The sequence below is a fragment of the Alexandromys fortis genome, unplaced genomic scaffold (assembly GCF_014885135.2).
Source record: "Alexandromys fortis isolate MF-2015 unplaced genomic scaffold, M_Fortis_MF-2015_v1.1 scaffold_5, whole genome shotgun sequence".
NCBI lineage: Eukaryota > Metazoa > Chordata > Mammalia > Rodentia > Cricetidae > Alexandromys > Alexandromys fortis.
The window spans coordinates 23,986,175-24,006,063 of record NW_026067924.1 but is presented as its reverse complement, the minus strand read 5'-3'; the positions used below and the strand labels follow the sequence as shown (position 1 = coordinate 24,006,063).

The following is a 19,889-nucleotide window of genomic DNA, read 5'->3' as shown; positions in this document are numbered from 1 at the left end:
AATAAACATGGACAATCTCTGCCTCACCCCTGGCTGCAGGTGGACAGAGCTGGGGCCACCCATTTCCTTTACCTCACTCGCTAGCCTCTCATATTCTTCCATCAGCCTCTCATTCTCTTGATTCACAGCAAGAACCTTACATATCCTGTTAGCTGCTGTCTCGGCCTGCAAAACACAATAGGTAAACAGGATGGCTGATCGACAAGGGTATGCGTGCAAACACACAGAAAGCAAGACGTGGTCGGGCAAGGCAGGTGGAAGGAGACGGTGTGTTGGAAACGGTGCAGTCTGGGTCGGGGTGGGATAAGAGAGAGGGGATGAACCAGTTCACACCTTTTTTAGTTTTCACACAGACTTACACGGCAGGCTGAATATACTGTAGGGAATAACGGGGAGATATCATTAGTCTAAAGCACAAGCTTTATAAAACATCGAGCAAGTTAGTAACAGAAATATGTGGGTCAAAGGAAACCAAGATCTCAGATCCCTGACTGTCCGCCTAAACGCTCCTGAATACTGACCCTACTGCTACAGGGTGGACTGACACAGGCCTTCAGAAATCAGAGCTGAAGTGATTGGATCCTGTCATTGACCTTGAATCCATGGGAGGACCTCAGCTCTTCTCATGACCATGTAGAACTTTCTAGATGGGATACTAGAGACAAGCTTGCCTTAAGATGTTCTTCCATCCATTGCTTAATCTACAAGAGGGATCATCGAGGCAATAAATAATCCTCTGTCATCTTCTTGAAGGGAACTTGGGTCACATCTCTCATAATACGTTCCTCCAAAAAATCAAGAAGAGGTATGTGCCTGTCCTAAAGCAGGGGTGTCCAACTCATGGCCCATGTGTCACATGTAACGTGGCCTCAAACTTACAGAACTCTGCCTGCCTCTGCCTCCCAAGTGATGAGATTAAAGGGGTGTACCCCATAGCTGGCTTTAGTTGTTGTTGTTGTTGTTACATTTTATTTTGTGTTTGTGTGCATGTATAGAGACCGTGCACAAGTAAGTACAGATACATGTGTACTAAGGCACATATGTAGGTATCAGAGTAGACTCTTGTAGTGTCTTCTCTCTTTCTACCGTGTGGGTCGCAGAGATTGAACCTGGGTTGTCAGGCTTGGCAGCAATTACCTTTCCCACTGAGCCATCTTATCAATCCTACTTGAAAATGTTCTTTGTGCGTGTAACTCGATTGCATGGTTCTTGAGTGTGGACTTTGTAGGTGACAACATCATGTGGCAATGTCAGGAAGAGTAAATACATGCAGGCTTTTGCAACCTTCGGGCTACAGGTAAATAAACACATGCTTTTGCAACCATTGGGCTACAGGTTGGACACCCTTGTACAGCCCAACACAATCTATCTTTATCCAGTGTGGCCCAGAGAAGCTAACCAACTGGACGCTTTTCCCAAAGAGTGGCTTCTAAAGCCCTGATCTCCCTGACCACATGGATTCCCATTACTATCGTCTCTCAGGAGGGGTCATTATGAAGAGGGCGGAAACAAGGCACATTTTGTGCATCCAGTCCTTACGGATTCCCCATGTAAAGGGGACAGGCGAATCTGCAGAAGGTGGACGACTGTTCTCCCAGTGTCCCTCAGACTGTCCTGAGGTATGTGACTGCTTCTGAGGCTGTAGCCCTTTGGTCCCTCTGACTAAAAATACGATTAGTCTTGAATGACGAGCAAACCATTAAACGGAGGTCATTTCTAGGCCAAGGAGAACAACAAGCAAGGCAGAGGCATTCCTGTCTCCTAGTTGCTTTCCCTTTGTCACTCAGCGCATGCAGGACACTCTTCAAGCCACTCCTCCCCAGAATGTGCAAATGTTCCTAACAATTTTCTAACAAAATAGAAGAAATGTCTTAGAAGGGGAAAGAGTAGAGAAAAACACTTTGGTTATTGTCTAAAGTTTAAAAAAAAAAATGACTTGCAGTTTGGAACTTGCTGTGTTAGGCCGTTATGAAACACTGAGATTCCGAGGTCAGATGTGAAGCACACAGACACACACCCAGAAACACACGCCGCGCACACACAGAAGAGCAACACAGCCTGCTGCGTGCACAAGGGAGGAGTACCTGCTCCGCTCCCGCGAAAGCATGGTAGAAGCAGGAAACGTAAGTCATGATGGCTCTTTCATCGGGTTTGGGAGTGTTGACAATGTCTGAGGGGGGAAAAATAACACGGGACACAGACACACACAGGCGAAGAGGAGAAACCACGGTGAACGGAGGGAGGAACTAATTAGATTACACCGACCAATTTGCTTCGCATTTCATTGGCCCACGACCCGGAACCTCAGGGCAGCTGGTCAGCATTGAAATGATCCCGGAATAGGAATTTGGGGATTATACTTTTTATTCATTTATTCAGTATATGAATATGTGTGTGTTTGGAGTTTGTGTGTGTATGCGCGCGCACGCGTGTGTGTGTATATCCACACACATGTTCTATGCAATGTGTGCCCCACACACGTATTCTATGGAATGCATATTGAGGTCAGAGGACAGCTCTTGAGAGCATTTTTCTCTCCTGCCACCAGGTGGAGCCCAGGGATCAAACTCGGGTCATCAGACTCATTGGTAAGTGTCTTTATCTGCTCAACCATCTTGCCAGTCCCAGGAATAGGGTATTTTAATGGTCTAACTGAGGGCTTTTGCCCTACATCCTTTGATGGGCTTTTAAAAGTGTATACAGCATGTCGACAGAGGGATTCATACAGCATGTATCAGGATCATTACCCCGTTTTTGTTAGTTTGATAGTCCTGTTTGTGACACCCACAACCTTGGTTCTGAGGAAGACAGGCTACTTTGAAAGATGCTAGAGACGTGGCGGGGCTGTCCCCTTACTTCCCAGGCCCACCCTCACGTGCATGGGAGCTCTTTGCTCTGGAAACCACCCTGAGAGAGAAGGGAAGTTCATTGTGTGTGTGTGTCTGCGTGGGGTTATCTTTAACGCCTCTGCAACATACTTACCTTCCCACCAAGGGCAACAAAACATCTACAGAAAGCAGCAGAGGTGGCCGTGCTTATCACTGCCACTTGTATTGGCTGCTGCAAGACCAACCGGAAGGGAAACAGAACCCGGGGACTGCACATGCCTTCCTCCTATGGTATCATTTCTGGTGAATGAGTTTTTACCTTGATTTGGTTGGGACAATGGACAATGGACAAAGGGAGATAAAATGATACCCTGTCATTGTTTACAGTGGACTTTGGCCTTAGGTTTGCTGAAGCTATGAGTGTAAAGAATGCAGGATGCTACAAGCTGTGGAACCTTCTGGAAAACAACATGAACGGCATGCGAGCAGAAAGTTTCAAGGAAAATCAGACTATGGAAGGCCAAGGACTGCTTCCTCAGAACCAGACAGTCTCCCTGTGAGGAGAGGGGGCAGAAAAGGGGGGGGGGAGATAGAAAGTAAGATGAGACACAGAAGAGGAAGGGCGAGTGATGACTTGTGTTCCTCATCCTCCCTCCTTGCACCAGAGAGGAGTATGAGAGTAACAGGACGTGCAGCAAGTTACTGCGACTCTTTCACTGGGGAGGGCTTGCCAGCGTATACTGAATCCGTGTGGAGAAAAGAGAGTTAAGTGCTTGGAGGCTCCTGATGAGGCTCCTGATGAGCACGTCCTCTGGGAGGCCTCAAAGAGAGCCTGCTCACCATGCACTTGCTATCTGAGTCTGGCTCAGATCACAGAAGTCACACTTGAAGTCTCTGCTCTGAGTGCTTTGAGAACCGCCACAGGAAAAAAGAAGGATTGCAGAAAGGCAAGTACGGATAGTCTATAAAAGTCTAAATTACAAGAAGGCACACAAGGCTCCGAGAATTCTAGCACATTTACAGGGCTTTCTGTGACCTGGGGAGCCAAAGTCAACAAGATTCCTTTTACAAGTCTACAAGAAGCATGCCCACAGACCTAAGCCCTGGGGTCACCTCCAAACAGGTTCAAGGTAGATACAGTTTCTACCACCTGTTGAAAGTATGGCAGACAGGACGAGAAGAATGCTTCCAGTGTCCATTGCAAGGGAAGCCCCACGGCTAAGGAGGTCAGTTAGCCTCGTGATAGCCCACACCCGGATTCAGAGAGCAACACAAATATCACAGGGTGAGGTGACGATAGAAGGTAGAAAGGCAAGGATTCGCCAGGTGTCATTGCCAAACTGACAGCAGGTGGCGATGTGGGCCTGTCAGCACAGCAAACGCACAGAGGAAAGGCTCCTGGATCACTGTGGTAAGAGCAAGGCTGGGAGGAGACTACAAAACACCTCCGGTAATAGATGATGGTCTGCAGGGGTTACATCCCAGCATGCACTGCACCCAAGGCCCTCACAATCTTAACAGTTACAAGATTCCTGCATGGGATTCTTCTACAACTATGGCTGATACATTTGTGTAAACATTCTGGATCATTAAAGGCAAAGATAAAGAAAAGGAATAGTCAGGAAGAACAGCATGTGCCTGCAAGTCCACGCGGTGGTTTGAAAGAAAATGGCCCCCAAAGGGAGTGCCACTGCTAGGAGGTGTGGCTTTGTTGGAGGAAGTGTGTTTCTGGGGGGGGGGCGTGGGGTAGGCTTTGAGTTCTATGCTCAAGCTACCCCCAGTGTGACAAAAGACTTCCTGTTGTCTTCCGATCAAGATATAGCCAGCACCATGCCCGACTGCAGCCTCCATGTTCCCAGTGATGATAATGGACCAAAACTCTGAAACTGTAAGCTACCACCTCAGTTAAATATTTGACTATATAAGAGTTGCCATGGTCATGGTGTCTCTTCACAACAATAGAAACCTGACACTCCAGCGCTCAGGAGGCTGAGCCAGGGTGCTGCCTCCGGTTCTGGGCCAGCCTGGATTATATACTGGATTTAAGGTCAATTTAGAATGTATAGAAAGACCTGCTCAGAGAATGGGAAGTAAGGGAAGGAGCCGGGAAAAGAAGGGGAGAAGAGAAGAAGGAGAAGGGGGAGGGGGGAGAAAGGGAGGAGGAAATGAGGCAAGCACCCTAAAGTGTCCTTTAGCCAGAAGGACAAAGTGAAGGCTAACTGCACACCCAGCCCAGGACCCAGAGACTAAGGGAAACCCAGAACAGAGGAGATCGTGACTAGCTCCAGGGCAGGAATGGTGAGCCTGCTGACAGTCAGGAATGCATGTTTGAAAGCAACCCTGGCCTTCCACTTGGGACAGGCGTTCAAAAGGCACTAATGAACAGAGAGATGAACCTATTAATCCACCCTGGAGATTAATTCAACAGCTCTGGTGTTAGTTACCACATGGAAAGAAAGGTCCACGGAGAGACCACATGAACGCGAACTTAGTCTGGAGAGGACAACTGGAAGGGGGCATTTCTGTGCTCCCTTGAGAGAGCTTGGGAGAAAGCACAGGAAGGAGGGTTTCCTTCTGCCTCCGTTCTGAGAACCACCCAGGAGCTTGAGTGTTAGCACCCACACAGGGTTTGGGTTGGCAAATGGTAGCATCGCTGCTGTGGGTTGGATAGCTAAGGCGCTCATCTCCAGCGGCTGTGACTGGACCTTATGCAGAGGGCTCGTCCCCGAGGGGAGGAAGTGAAGAACTCATGATGGAGTTTACAGATCCCTTAGCCCAGCAGCTGTCAACTAGGATTCGGGACGTGTGGAGACAGACTCCGAGAAGAAGTTGTCCTGGATCAAGGCTGCCACAGAGTAAGGAATGTCTGGGGCTTTTAAGCCCAAAAAGGCAGGGAAGGATTCTCCCCTTAGCCTCTGGCCTGACCCTGAGTCCAGACTTAGAGCTGTGAGGGAAAGGGGACCATGGTGCTTTCAGCCACCCAGCTTGTGATTGTTTAGCCCTAAGAGAACTGAAGATTAATTGATATTCCCATTAGAGAACAATGGTACTAACAACAACAAAGTAAAAAACAAAGTCAAATCCAGAGGGCAGAAACTTTCATAACTTGGGATCCCCACAGGTCCCAGCAGAGAGGAATTGGCTCACAGTAAGTGTTCAGTAAATGTCTGCTGGGGGTTAACTACTTGTGGATAAATGAAATGAATGTACCCTCTCCAAATGCCTGTGCTTTAAACAGCGGGCCACAGGTACAACCCGCATGAATTCACCACTCCAAAGGGGCACAAGAAGTATTTGGAACAAGTCCCCAGAAAGGGAACTGACAAAAACACAAACTATACAAAATCCCTCCCAGGTCTGTCAACATTAAATTTCATTTTCGATAAATTCAAAATGTAGCATAAAAGTTTGGTTAGTACACTGATGGCCGATGTTCCATATTTTAAATTCTGCTCCACGGCTTTTAGCTGGAAAGACTTTCTTTCCTCTTAAGTGGTAAATCTCACAAGGGATTTATCTGCTAAATTTATCTCTACACAGGGAAGAGAAAGGCATCTGCTACTCAAAACAAAACAAAACAAAACAAAACACAGAAAGTCTTTTTAAAAGCAGTAAGCCCACAAAGCCTGCTGTGCTGACTTGCAGTCTCAGTTGCTGGAGAGGCTGAGACAGGAGGGTCAAAGGTTCTAGATCTGGCTGGACTGTGGGGTGAGATCAAGGACAGCCTGGGCAACCTAATGAGACTTGAGACCCTGACTCCAAACTATAAAGTAAAAGGTGGGCTGGGGACCCAGCTCAATGGTAGAGTGATTGCATAGGTGTGCATGGCCCTGGACTCAATCCCCAGAACTGTACCACTGTCTATGTGATGTGTGCAAATATGTAGTATGTACATATTTATTCACACTTGGGATATGTATACATAATTTGTATCTATACACAGACACCTATCTAAATTTCAATCTACACCAAAGCATTCTGTTTTTGTTTTTGTTTTCAAGACAGGGCTTCTCTGTGTAACCTTGGCCTTCCTGGAACTCTCACTCTGTAGGCCAGGCTGGCCTTGAATTCGCAGAGATCCACTTGCTCTGCCTCCCCAGCGTGGGATTAAAGGGGTGCACCACCAGGCCAGTCTTACATTCTACTTCTTATCTAAAGCTGAACTGTCTGTCAAATCCTATTCCTACAGTTCTGCGAGATCATGTATGATCAAAATAGACACAGAATTCTAATACTCAGGTTGAGGGGCAGAGCTCTGTCGGATTCCTAAGTACTTCAGATGCAACGTGGCTATAGTTTTACAAAGCTCCCCTCCACAGCCACAGCTTTTACAATCTATAGGTTTTGCTTTTTTTCCCCCCTGTAACTCGGTAAGCCCAATTTTCATCTCACCTTCAGCATCCAACATTTTAGGGATATCCAAGTGCTTCTCCGCTATTTCCATGGCCAGGTTAATGTTTCCTATGGGGTCATCCTGTGTGGAAAACAAGATAATCAAGTTTTTAAAATACCAAAGCAATGGACAAGACATGCACCTCACTGCAGGAAGGACACCTTCGTGCTCACATGGAACTAGAATCACGCAATGTTCCTTCTTATGAGACGTGGAGAGAAACATTAGAAGTCACAGAAACCACAGGACCCATGCAGCTCCACCTCACATGAGGTAAGCAAAAGGTTTAAGAGGGCAAATGCTGGATTAGGAGGTGAGCTGTCAGACTGCTTTGTCACCGGTAAGAAAGGATACCCTGATATGTGTGCGGTAGGGCTATGGAAAAATCCTCCACCATTCTAAATCATGAAAGCCATTTTCCAGATGTTTACCCCAATTATACTGTGATGTTTGTTTGACACATCTCACAAAGTCCTACCTTGAACTGATCCTCCTGCTTCTACTCCCCGAGTGACAGGCTTACAGGTGTGCGCCACCACACTCAGCTTAACATGTTGGTTCAGAATATAAGCGAGCTGGGGGTACTGGGTGAAATACTTAGCCCACTAGAGCGGTTACAAGGTGGCTATGAGGAGCAGAAATGATTCTTCTATGATGTTAAAGGTGAGAGCAGAAATGACACCTCTATTATATTAAAGGTGAGAAAGTGACTGTATTAAAAATCTCACGTGAATTCACCATGGTCATTTTTTTTTACAGGAAATTATGTTTTCCACCCTATGAAATTGGCTAAACATGCGTAGTAAGGTTAACTAGAGATATGTAACCAAAATACTGGAAAACTAGACTTAACAAAAGCTGTTTTAATCTCTTAAAGAGATGAACTATGATAAGTCTGAAATGGATGGAGGCGAGAAAGGAAAATCCAAATGAACAGCAGTGCTAGTGCAGGGACAACTTCAATCACCTCTCGGTGCAATGCCATGTAAATATTTCAGATTTCTTTAAATTTATTAATTATTGTTGTGTGTGTATATACGCACGCGCACATGCATGCGTACACCTGCATGCAGGCACACGTGCATCACAGAGCATGTATGCAGGCCAGGGGACAACTTCAGGAGTTGGTGCTCTCCCTCCTCTGTGTGTCTAGGGATTGAACTCATATTGTTAGGCTTGGCCAGGGAGTACGTTTCCCTGCTGAGCCATCTGCCCATTTGAACATCTCAGAAACTGCACTGCTCTGCAAAGCTCTCAGTTCCTTCACTACAAGGGACCCACTGAAGGCCTCAGACATCAAAACCACATTTTAGATGTGCCCACAGAGAACACCGGTGTCATCTCCTTTACTTCAGGATATCTGATTATATCAGGCAAAAATGGTTTTTAACTAAATACTGTTTTAATAAGGCATACGTTCATTTGATTAATCTTGTGAAGCAAATATTACTTGCCTGTATTATGGCTATGTTTATGAAACTTACTAGTTAAGTGAAAAAAAATTGTTTTCAAAAACATGTAGGGAAGATTCCAGTACCCAAAACAAAGTGAGACCTGGTGACAACCACTGGTTTAAATTTAAAGAAATGAAACAAGGCAATTCAGTACTTCCTAGCGTAGGAAGCCATGACCCTGGGCAAGCCCTGGCTCTCCCGCTTTCTAGGTCTACAAAGCTGGAATGCTAATTCCTGAAGCCAGGTATGATGGCTCATTACAATCTAAGCACTCTAGTGGCCAAGACAGGAGAATTGTCATGAGTCTAAGGGTTGTCTAGACTACATCGCCATGCCCTATGTCAAACAAACTAACAAAAAGTAAAGCACTGACTTCAGTGTGAGGCCTCAATGAATATGTATGCATGGTTTTACACACATGCTTACATATATGAGAATATATGCATACACACTTATTCATTATATAGAATCTGATATAAATCTGATATAAAGAATGGAAAACTCTACCTGTCATATATTACTAATTTTCCCCCCACTATAGATGACCAATTCCACAAGTCTATTCACTTTCAAAATAAAAACTGATCACTATAAATTGGCAGGGAATCATCTATTTAGAACAAGTTCTTCATTTTACAGATGCAATAAATATTCATGGGGGAAACATACATGTGCTTATGTGCTTTGGCTAGTCTGAAACACGGCTTTCTACTGTGGTACCCCATCCTCATCTTTGGGGAACAAATCAACCTTCACATGCTCTGAACTGATGGAGACAGGCTGGGGTGGGAGAGGGGGTGCGGGTGGGCAAGTGATAATTAACAGGATTGAGGGAAGCCAGAGGGCATAACTGTACATGCCACACACGTGAGGGCAGCATGCAACAGAGCCAGTTTCCAACCCAAACACACAGCACACATGAAGAGCCAACTCAGCACACCAGCAGGAAATCTGTGGCTACAACCCAAGGCAAGCAGTCCGAGACTGCCATGGTCTCAGTCCTGAATCTTCCTGCGTCATTATTTCGGAAGCATGGCAGTTCCAGAGGAGGGCCTTATCTCTCTCTGTTCCACAACCTACACTTTAAAATGACTGTGAGTCTTCCTGGATAGTCCAGGCTGGCTGCCCTCTAACTCACCACTCTCCTGCCTCACCCTCCCAAGTGCTGGGCACCACAACTGACTCTGGAACTACTTCTAATTTTGAGAGGAGCGCTCCTGCAATCACGGTGCCTAAGATGTAGAGGCAGGAGAATCAGGAATTCAAAGTCAGCCTCATCTACAAGAGCCCCTGTTTCCCACTCCACCGAACCCCAACCTCATCTGAGACCTAGTGCATTGAACTGCTCTCTAAGGTTAGCCCCCACCCCCAAATCTCCAAAGCTTCTATTGTAAGACTAATATCTAATTTCTACCATCAACAATGACATCATTGTGATGATCCTGTGTGAGAAACCAATTAATCAGTTCTCAACAGCTACATAAAAACGCCCCAGAACGCTAAAGGGAATTCAAGGGCAAGGAATACATTGGCTCAATAGGAACCACTCCCCTAGCATATGCGATCTTCAGGTGCGCATTAAAAAGGGGGAGAACAATGGACCCTTCCTTATTCTCCAGGCTAGGAAAAGCTTGAACCTATGGAAAGCCTTTTGGGCAGCCCGCATCCATGCTAGCCAGTGCTGATATGCTCATTCTCAGGGTGACATGCTGAGCGTGATGGGTGGGGGGGACACTGCAAGCCACCCCAAATGAATGACCTTGTTAAGCTTTGAGTAGTCAATGAGGTCGGGCCGGTGTCTGTGGATGAGGGCACAGAGTCCAAGGCCATCTTTCCAGCTTTACAGCACAGAAGAGAAGAACGTGGGTTAGTGGAGAGACCCGCAGTTTCCCTGAGTGAGACACTAGCTGTTCCCATCTGATGTCATGGGCCAGTGAGTGACACCAATGGCCCCTAGATGGTCCAGCCTTGCACTTCCCCATGTACACTTCCCTTCCCCTCTCCGTTCCTTTTTTAGCAGGCCCAGTCTTGCCAGGGACCCTGCCCCTGTCCAGATGGAAATGGGAGATAAGACAAGTCCACCACTGTCCCTGCCTTCTAATCCTGGAGGTTCCTACTCACGTTTTACCCAGTCTCCATTCTGGTTCTTACCTGATACTGCCCAGCAACCCCGCTTCCCCAACGATACTGACCCCAGGCGGGAGATTCACCCTTTGAAAGTCCTTATGGTATTTTCAAAGCCAACACCAGTTCCCAGCTACTCTGTCTTCCCTAAGAGGTTTGCTTTTATTGGGTTACCTATTTATTTTGAGACAGGGTCTTTCAGTGTGGCTCAGACTGGCCTCAGACTCTCAACCTTCTACCCTCAGCCTCCTAAGTGCCAGGATTACAGACGGGTGGTACCCTTCTGAGCTTACTTTTATTTTTTTTTTAAAAGGCTAAAGCTTATAAGTGAGGTCACAGGGCAAACTTGGATGTCAGCAGGGGCAAAAACAACACTATTAATGGCCCCTGGGATGCTCAGCTCTAAGTGTACTGTTGACAGCAGAACCAGTGAGAGCAGGGCACGGGAGGTACCCCTCAAAGAGTAGACATGGAAGAAGAACCTGATGGAACATCACTTGGAAGGGCCTAGGTCCATTTGGCCCAGTGTGAGAAGAGGAGAGCGGTAAGTATAGACAAACACAGGAGCCTGACTTTCACCCTAGCTGGCCATTTCAGTCTCCTCTGGCTTCTTAGGGACAGGGAGGGCTTCCTTTCTCCTCTGCTCGCATGGCCTAGCTTGGTGCTATAGTCCTGGAAATAGTCTAACGTGTTTTTAAATACATTTTAAAAAACATTTCTTTGAGTTTCAGATAAGCATACACTTTAATCACATTCATTCCTTACTCTTCCCCAATCCCTCTCAGATCTACCCCATCCTCATCTCCCTTCTTCCTTCTTTTCTTTCTTCCTTTCAAAAAGAAATAATCCATCAAGTCCAATTTGTGCTGTCCACATCCTCATGGGGAACCATCCACCGGAGTATGGGAGACCAATCAAGGGTCACACCCTTCAGGAAAATTGACCCTCCCTGTCCAACAGCCATCAGTCTAATAATTTTCTAGCCAAAGTACCTCCCAATTGGTTACTGTGGTAACGGACTTTCTCTCGCTATCCATAGACCCATGGGGAACTCACCATCCAAAGGATGAGAATATGACCAAGCCTGTGCCCACATGTGACAGTATAGAAAACCGCCTGGGAGCTAAGCCTGCAGCCAGCGCTACATGGACTCTCACGCCAATTCTATGTTGCATTTGTCCTGTTCTCTGCCATTTTTAAAGTGTGACTTTTCTGTTTGTCTTCAATTTTGACTATTAAAGCTGATGGACTAAGCAGGAGAGGCCAAGGTGGAGGAGTGTCCGGAGTGGTTGTGGGGTCTTCTGGGCTCCCAGTGACACAGATAAGTCCACCACTCCTTCCACAAGGAGCCCCCAGATCAGACTAGGAAGGACCCTGGTGCAGCGTAGAGTCCACTTACAAACGTGTCCCATTGTTTGCAAACCCTCACAAACCGTCTCCTCTGGGAAAACATAGCTTGGCTTCTCCTGTGGAAACTAGTCCCTGGACAGGAGAGATACTAGTACAAGTCACGTGGTTCTCCTCGCCTTCCCGGGCTCTGAGAGACAGGTAGGGCCTCGGCAGCCCTGGCACTTACCTGGTGTGGAAGTTCTGGATGTTCACATTTCGGTACGGGGCCGTCTTCCTCTGACACCACAGGAGCAGACCTTCTTTGGCAGATGTTTCTGTAACAGCATCAAGAAAAGGTGTTTGGAAGGAAAAACATTCCGAGAACGGCTATTTTATTTTGGACATACAAAAAAAAAATCATTTAGGGGAAACTCAGACAATGGCATTCTCATAGCTATACCTGAAAATTTTAAATTTGATTTATTACTAATTACAAAATTGCAACCAAGGCTACGGGAGGTAGTTCAGGAGTAGAATGACCACGTGCTTGGTGTTTCCATGACCAAGTGCAACATCCTGCAACCAAAGCCGAAACACAACAAAAATACAAAGAGAAGCCTAAACAACCTGTCAGAAAAACACTTCACCCCTGTAATACTAACTGGAGAAGGATTTGCTGGACCCCCTTAATTCCATACCCTGGAGATGTCACGAGGAGTTCGAGGCCAACCCCACGCTAAACAGAGCGTTCACACGGATCAGCGTGCACAGTCTGATTGCTTGCTACCTCCCTCCTTCCCTGGCTCTGCGGGTCATTATCACTGCTCTTTTTTTTTTTTCACTTTATCAAAATTTATTACTGTGCTTTTTAGCCTAATGAGATCACTGTAACTAAATATTTTCCTTAGATGTTTATTTCTCTAATTTTTTTAAATTAAATTGTGTGCGTGTACGCACTTGTGTGTGTGCCATGCTGTACATGTGTCAGGAGTTGGTGCTCTTTCCTACCTTGTGGGTTCCAGGAAGCAAAACTTGGGTTTTCAGGTCAGGACTGCTAGCTCATCTCTTCAGCACCTCTTGCAATTAAATCTGAATTCGGAGCTGTTGACAAATGTCAGCTTGACATTCTGAAAATCAGAGCTGCCTACTTAACTCCAAAAGCACAGCATGTGTACCAGCAGAATAGGTTTAAGGGCAAGATGGACTGCCAATACCCAGCCTGCTTCAACTTGCTAACTAAGAGCTAACGAAGCCTCAGTGGCGAGCGGTGGAGTGTTCTTCCCAGGCTGGAAGAAGCTCTGATGCTGGTCTCTCTGGTGCTTTTAGTGACTCACCAGCCAGCCATCATTAAAACCACCCAGTGGGGCTGGAGAGAAGGCTCAGTAGTCAAGAGCTCACGTTGCTCTCCCAGCAGACCTGAGTTCAGTTCCCAGCACCCATGTGGAACAGCTCATAACTACTTCTAATGCCAGCTCCGGGGAATCTGACCTGCTTTCTGGCCTCCACGGACACCTGCACACTCTCTCTCTCTCTCTCTCTCTCTCTCTCTCTCTCTCTCTCTCTCACACACACACACACACACACACACACACCACTCCCCCATACATATACATAATTAAAACTAAAATAAATCTTTAAAAAAATTCACTTGCCTGTTTTTTTTTAACCAGGTGACAAGAAGCCTGTAGTATGTGCCCTTAGAGAGCCTCTAATTTACTTGCGATTTCCTTGTTAGAACCCCAAATCCATTTACATCATCTAAACTGGATATAGCGACATTCAAACCACAGTTCAGGCTCAGAAGTGACAGCCAGTTTGAAGAACGCACAGTCTGCATTTGAACACTCCTGCACAATGTGGTTCTATAAAAGTGCATTTCTTTATGCTAATGAAATAACAAGATGCTTCCTAAAGGTTCCCACTTTATTAAAAAAACAGTAATTTGTCATAACCGTGTTGGTTTTTATACACTAAGTTTAAATATTTAAGCAGTTACAGTCACTTTATGGAGTAGATACTATTTTGAAGACCAATTTACACTATCACATAGCTGAGCTAGGAGCATCTCCTGTTTTTTTCTTTTTCTCCTTTATTTGGGGAGAATGAAGAGAATGTTTCGTGGGTGAGACAGGGTCTCATTATGCAGCCCTGACTGCCTGGTACTATGAAAACCACTACGAAGCCTAAGGTGTTTTCAAACTTGAGATCTTCCTGTCTTGCCTTCCTCAGTGCTGGGTTTGTAAGTGACAGCCACCATACCCAACTTTCTTTGTTTGCTTTTCAAGACAAAGTTTCTCTGTGTAGCCTTGGCTGTCCTGAAACTCACTCCATAGACCAGGCTGGCCTTGAACTCGCAAAGATCTGCTTGCTTCTGCCTCCCAAGTGCTGGGATTAAAGACATGCACCACCACTGCTTGGCAATGCCCAAATTATTATTATTATTTACTATTATTATTATTATTTTCCAGTTGTAAGCCTGAAGAACTTTGCCCTAGGAGGCTGTGAGGATGGCTCTGTGGCAAAACAGGCTTAGTATGGGCAAGTCAATCCCTAGTGAAGAGAGACAGAGAGAAAGAATAGAGAGGGAGTAAGGGAGGGAAGGAGGAGAGAGAAAAGGACAGAGGAAAAAAAGAAGAAAGAAAAACTCCCTGCCTATTTCGTTAGTAATTTGTTAACTTCCTAGTGCAACATGCAGCAGAACGACCCATGTTAAAAATAACGTCTGCTCTGAACATGTGCTCATCTTTTGCAAAGTGATTCCACCCCAAGAATAGAATAGCACCATCAGGGTCTTTTCCCACAGAAATATGAAATCTTTGAAGACTCAATTTAGATGCTTTTCATGACTGTTCAATGTCACAATATCCTACTCAAATTTTAATTTGCAAGCAGAGCTTCCAGACCAAACAACTGGATCACCATTTGAGACTTTTACCTTCCACTGAGATGTCCTGAATGGCAAAGCGGAGGATGATGGTCCAGATCATACCCAGGGTCATTTTCACATTGCCATCGACTATTTCTGTGGTGAGAGAAACAAGTTAATGGGCAGATGACACAATCAGTACACTATTCGTTGGCAAGGACACACAGGAGAGGACCCGTCTGTTTAAACAAGTGTCTGGTTCTATGGCATTTATAAGCAAATGGCTCTAAGTTTAGATAAATTCTGAGTTAACAAGCAGCACCAGTCTTGTATATGCTTTGTCACTGCAGAGCACCTAGGAGTTCTAGGACCCCGTCAGAGAGAAGGCATTCTACCCAATCTCTGCCCTGGCCCCTCCTGCCATCTCCCTAAATGGCAGTTACATGGTGACATGCAGTTGATCCAGCTCCTGGCTTCCCCTGGTGCCCAGTCTTCCACAAACAATGGGGAGGCTGCTCCCTTCCTAGAAATTAGGTATTTTATTCAGTTTTGTTTTCTTTTGAGACAGGGTCTTACTATGCAGCCAGGGCTGGCCTTGAAGTCCCTCTGGGCTCAAACTTAGACTGGACCTTAGCCTCTTGGGTTCTGGGATGACAGTCATGTCTCAACACCACACCTGGTCCTAGTGACCAGTTTCTAACCTAGAATCCTTCAGACATGAATCTTCTTTCTCATTCCAGTCTGAAGAAGACAAGGTGTGACACTTGATGTTGGTATTTACCAGTTAGTCTAGAACCTGGTACCCACTCCTGGTTCTCAAGTCTATAGGCAGTGCCCAGGGAGTATGACACAGGCAGGCGTGGAACACGGAGGGAGGGAGGAGAAAACCGAAGGCACAGGCCACAGCCTCCCTATGAGGTCACCTCTCACCTACCTTCAGCCCCAATAGACACCAGCTTCACCCCTTTGCTGGCTATGTAATCCAAAGCCTTGTTGACATTCGCGATCTTGTGGAACCGCATTTTGCCCCGGTCAGGTTTAGGCAGCCTTTCCCCTGAAGGAAGAAAAGAGAATCATGCAGAGTACTGCCTGGGCTCTGAATCAAGGAGCTAAATACTAGAGTCTAGGCTTCTCTTAAGAGGAAATGATCACCCCATTGCTTCTGGCATGTTCCTGCTTTCCCTAAATGACAAAGAAGGAATACATGCAAGGCCAATGTGACCAAGAGAACTATAGGATCAAGGCTTACTGCACCCTTTGCTGACGTAGGCATATCAGTACATCAGATCTGGCCTTAAGTCAGCTTTCACATTCAGAAAGAGAGAAGCCAGTTGGTGGCCTTGAAGCACTCAGAGTTTCTGGCTAGCTGCTAGAAGAAGTTGGGTAGCCTAATTCAAGCCACAGAAGTGGCTGCCAGGGCTTCCTAGACATCAGGTTACAAGGTTACCTGGACTAGAGTGAGCTGGCCATTCTGCTTCTGAGTCACGTCTCGAGGACAACCCACCTACCCTGCCCAGTCTATACATGATGACAAGTCCAGGGCAATCTTCGCACATGTTCACTCATGTGAAACACAGGCCCTGACCTGGACCAGAGGTCTCATGTCTTTCTGTGCCCTCACTAGGTGGACTAAAGGTGAAGCAGGTATCATGGCAGGCAGCACGGAAGTGTTCCTTTTTTCTCTCTTGTTCTGAGATGTGCAGCACACTGCTTTGTTTTTATCGGGGATTTGGTTTTCTTTTCTTTTGCTTTTTGAGACTGGATCTCATCATGTACCCTAAGCTGGCCTGCAACTAACTATGTAGCCTAGGCTGGCTTTAAACTCGTGGTGATCCTTTTAATCCGGACTAGAATTAAAGGGATGCACTGTTACATCTAGCCCTAAACATTTGAAAGTCCAGTCTATACAGAATCCATTCTTCACTGGAGGAAAAAACAACAACAAAATCAAACAAACAAATAAAACCAAAAAAAAAAAAATACCCAACCCAGGTGATAATTCTTTGAAAAAAATTTTCTTGACTTTGGCCTTATTCTTTGAGATGATAGGGTCTTACCGTGTAACCCTGGATTTCCTGAAACTTACTGTGTAGACTAGGCTGGCCTGCAACTCACAGAAATCCATCCACCTCTGCCTCCCCATTGCTAGGATTAACTGCACTCAGCTTTTTGCCATGTTATAGCCAACCAAGTTCAAAGAATATGTTCATCTTTACAGACACTGCCCTGCAGGTCACAGGTCAGACACAGTCTGAGCCTGCACACCCACCTGAGATGACTTCCAGAAGCAGCATGAGCTTGAGGCCATTCCTGAAATCCTCCTCGATGTTCTCGATCTGGGTGCCAGCTTTCCGTAGGTGCGAGTTGCACCAGGCAGTGAAGGTCTGCAAGGAAAATCAGACTGGATGAGCACAGGCCAGGCAGTTAACAGACCTCTTCTTCATGGACACACCTGGCACCTTCGGAAGCGGTGCTTCTCAACCTATGGATCGCGACCCCTTTGGGGTCAAGTGACTCTTTTACAGGGGTCGCATATCAGATACCCTGCATATCAGATCAGATATTTTCATTATGATTCATAACAGTAGCAAAATTACAGACATGAAGTAGCAATGAAACCATTTTATGATTGGAGGTCACCACAACATGAGAAACTGTATTAACAGTCTCAGCATTAGGAAGGCTGAGAACCACTTTGGGTCTGTCAGACACTGGGGCTACCTGGGCCTTCTACGGGAAGCAGAGTTCGACGGAGACACAAAGGTGAGCACTTGGTAAAATCTCTGTGGGGACAAAATCCATTTGTTTGCAACTACAACTTGAGGAATTTTTTACACTTATTTACTTATCTGTTTATTTATTCTGTGGGGGAGAGAGGTACACGAGTCGGAGGAGGCACAAGCGGACATCAGAGGACAGCCTGTAGGCCCCTCCTCTCCTGCCACCAGGTGGCCTCAGAAACCGAATGGAGGCTGTCGGCTTGGCAACAAGTGCCTCTACCTGCCGAGCCTCTCTCCCTCCTCCTGAGGAGCGGTTACCTTCGGTGGAAAGTGGCTCTAACTGACAATGGCTGCGCCTTCTGAAGAACTCTTACTCTGAAGGAAAGAGACTACATAAGAACGTGCTTTTAGTCCTTGAATTCAGCGAAAGTAAGCGTCCCTGCGGAACAGATACATCAATGCTGCAGAAGGAATGTTGAAACTGCTTTCTTGTAGAGGGTGGCTGACTTTGCGTAGCGTAGAGGAGGGGGGACCCATAACCACTAATTATCCGTTTATCTTGAAAGAACAATAATTTTAAGTTCTTAGCTTAACCAATTAAAACAAATTTGTAGTATATTATTTAAAAAATAGTAATACCCTCCTAGGAGCCTATTCTATGCCTTGTGCTAGCTAGGTTCTGTATCTTTTATAGGTTTTAAATATTGTGTGTGTGTGTGAGAGAGAGAGAGAGAGAGAGAGAGAGAGAGAGAGAGAGAGAGAGAGAGAGAGAGAGAGAGAGAGAAGGTACCCATGAGCCCAGTAGATCAGCAGAAGATTGCTCAGGTACCCATGAGCCCAGAGATGAGCCGGATGGCCTGGATGGGATCGCCTGGAGCCTGCGTTAGCTACAGCTGGGTGAGAGACGCCTGATGAGGATGAGGGCGCCGGGAACCGAACTTGGGTCCTCTGGAAGAGCACTACATGGTCTTAACCCCTAGGTCATGCATGACCTAGCGCCTAGCCGAATGCCGCTAGGTCCTGTCATCTGAAGAAGTTACTGGTACAATTTGCGGAGGAAAACGGAGCGCGCGTTAGTGCGGCCCTGCGCCACACTGTTATTTTTCAAGCTTCTTTTAACTTGGCTTTCACTTGTGTGCTATTTCCTGCCAAAACCAGATCAGTCTCTTTGGGCAGCTGCTGGCTAAGAATGCGAACTGTCCTCTCCTCACAACAGCTGCTGGGCCCAGGGACAAAGTGCCTCGCACAAGAAGTGGGGGAGGGGTGCGCAGGGGACACATAAAGGGGTCTGTACTCATGATAAGAAAAGTCAACCTCTCCCACACAGACTGCTTCCAAGCAGGCCCAGGAAAAAAACCACAGTGCCCATGAAAAACAATTCTCCCAAGTAATAAAGGGACTTTTGTATTTATCAGTCATTTGTTTCAAGAACTATGTGAAGCTCATATAAATTCAATGGCAAAATGTGTAAGCATTTTCTCAAATGTACAGAAAGCAAATTTGCCTCGAGAGTCTAAATGATTAACTACTTCTCCTAAACACACTTATAGGCATAAACATGGAAGCCCCGACAGACCCAGAACCTAACAATGTGGCAGTTTCTTGTACCAAGTGGCTACAGAAATTTATGTAGCCTCTAAGCTTAGAGTCACCGTTCAAGTGCTCAGTAAGAGGTGGTCGGCCACAGAGAATTCCCGGCAGCACTCTAGATAGTAAGGCTTGCTATCTGAAGGCATGATGGCTACAAGAATGCTGCTTAAGTGCAATCCATATTAATTCTATGTACTTCGGGGCTGTGGGTTCCTCAATTGGTAGAATACTTGCACGGCATACATTAGCCCTGCGTCTGGTCTCTAGTACTAAATAAAAACAGGGTTTAATCGTAGCAATTGCAAGGTAGAAACAGAAGAATAAGGTTATTCCTGGCTACATACAGAGTGTGAGGTCAGCCTGGGCTATATACAGAGTTTGAGGTCAACCTGGGCTACATGAGACTCTATTAAAAAAAAAAAAAAAAAAAACAGGGCCAGCAATATGGCTCAGCAGGTAAAAGAGTGTGTCACCAAACCTGATGTCTTAAATTAGATTTCTGGGATCCACATGGTGGAAGGAGAGAATCAACTTCTGAAAGAAGTCTTTACACACACACACACACACACACACACACTTAAAAAA

The 19,889-nt window shown here is 46.1% G+C and overlaps 1 protein-coding gene across 2 annotated transcripts in view; it reads right to left on the bottom strand.

The window, feature by feature from the left end:
- Actn2 (actinin alpha 2) overlaps window positions 1-19,889 on the bottom strand; it is a 67,183-nt gene that overhangs the window by 22,597 nt on the left and 24,697 nt on the right. Inside the window, exons 2-9 of one of the 2 annotated variants that reach the window (XM_050142293.1) lie at window positions 17,264-17,378; window positions 15,929-16,048; window positions 15,064-15,150; window positions 12,376-12,463; window positions 10,435-10,513; window positions 7,221-7,302; window positions 2,085-2,170; window positions 73-165 (exon numbers count right to left, since the gene is read on the bottom strand). In XM_050142293.1, coding sequence (XP_049998250.1) covers window positions 73-165; window positions 2,085-2,170; window positions 7,221-7,302; window positions 10,435-10,513; window positions 12,376-12,463; window positions 15,064-15,150; window positions 15,929-16,048; window positions 17,264-17,378 — 750 coding nt within the window. Of the gene's footprint in view, window positions 1-72; window positions 166-2,084; window positions 2,171-7,220; window positions 7,303-10,434; window positions 10,514-12,375; window positions 12,464-15,063; window positions 15,151-15,928; window positions 16,049-17,263; window positions 17,379-19,889 lie in introns of those variants that run through there. The other variant, XM_050142294.1, reaches the window with a different exon arrangement.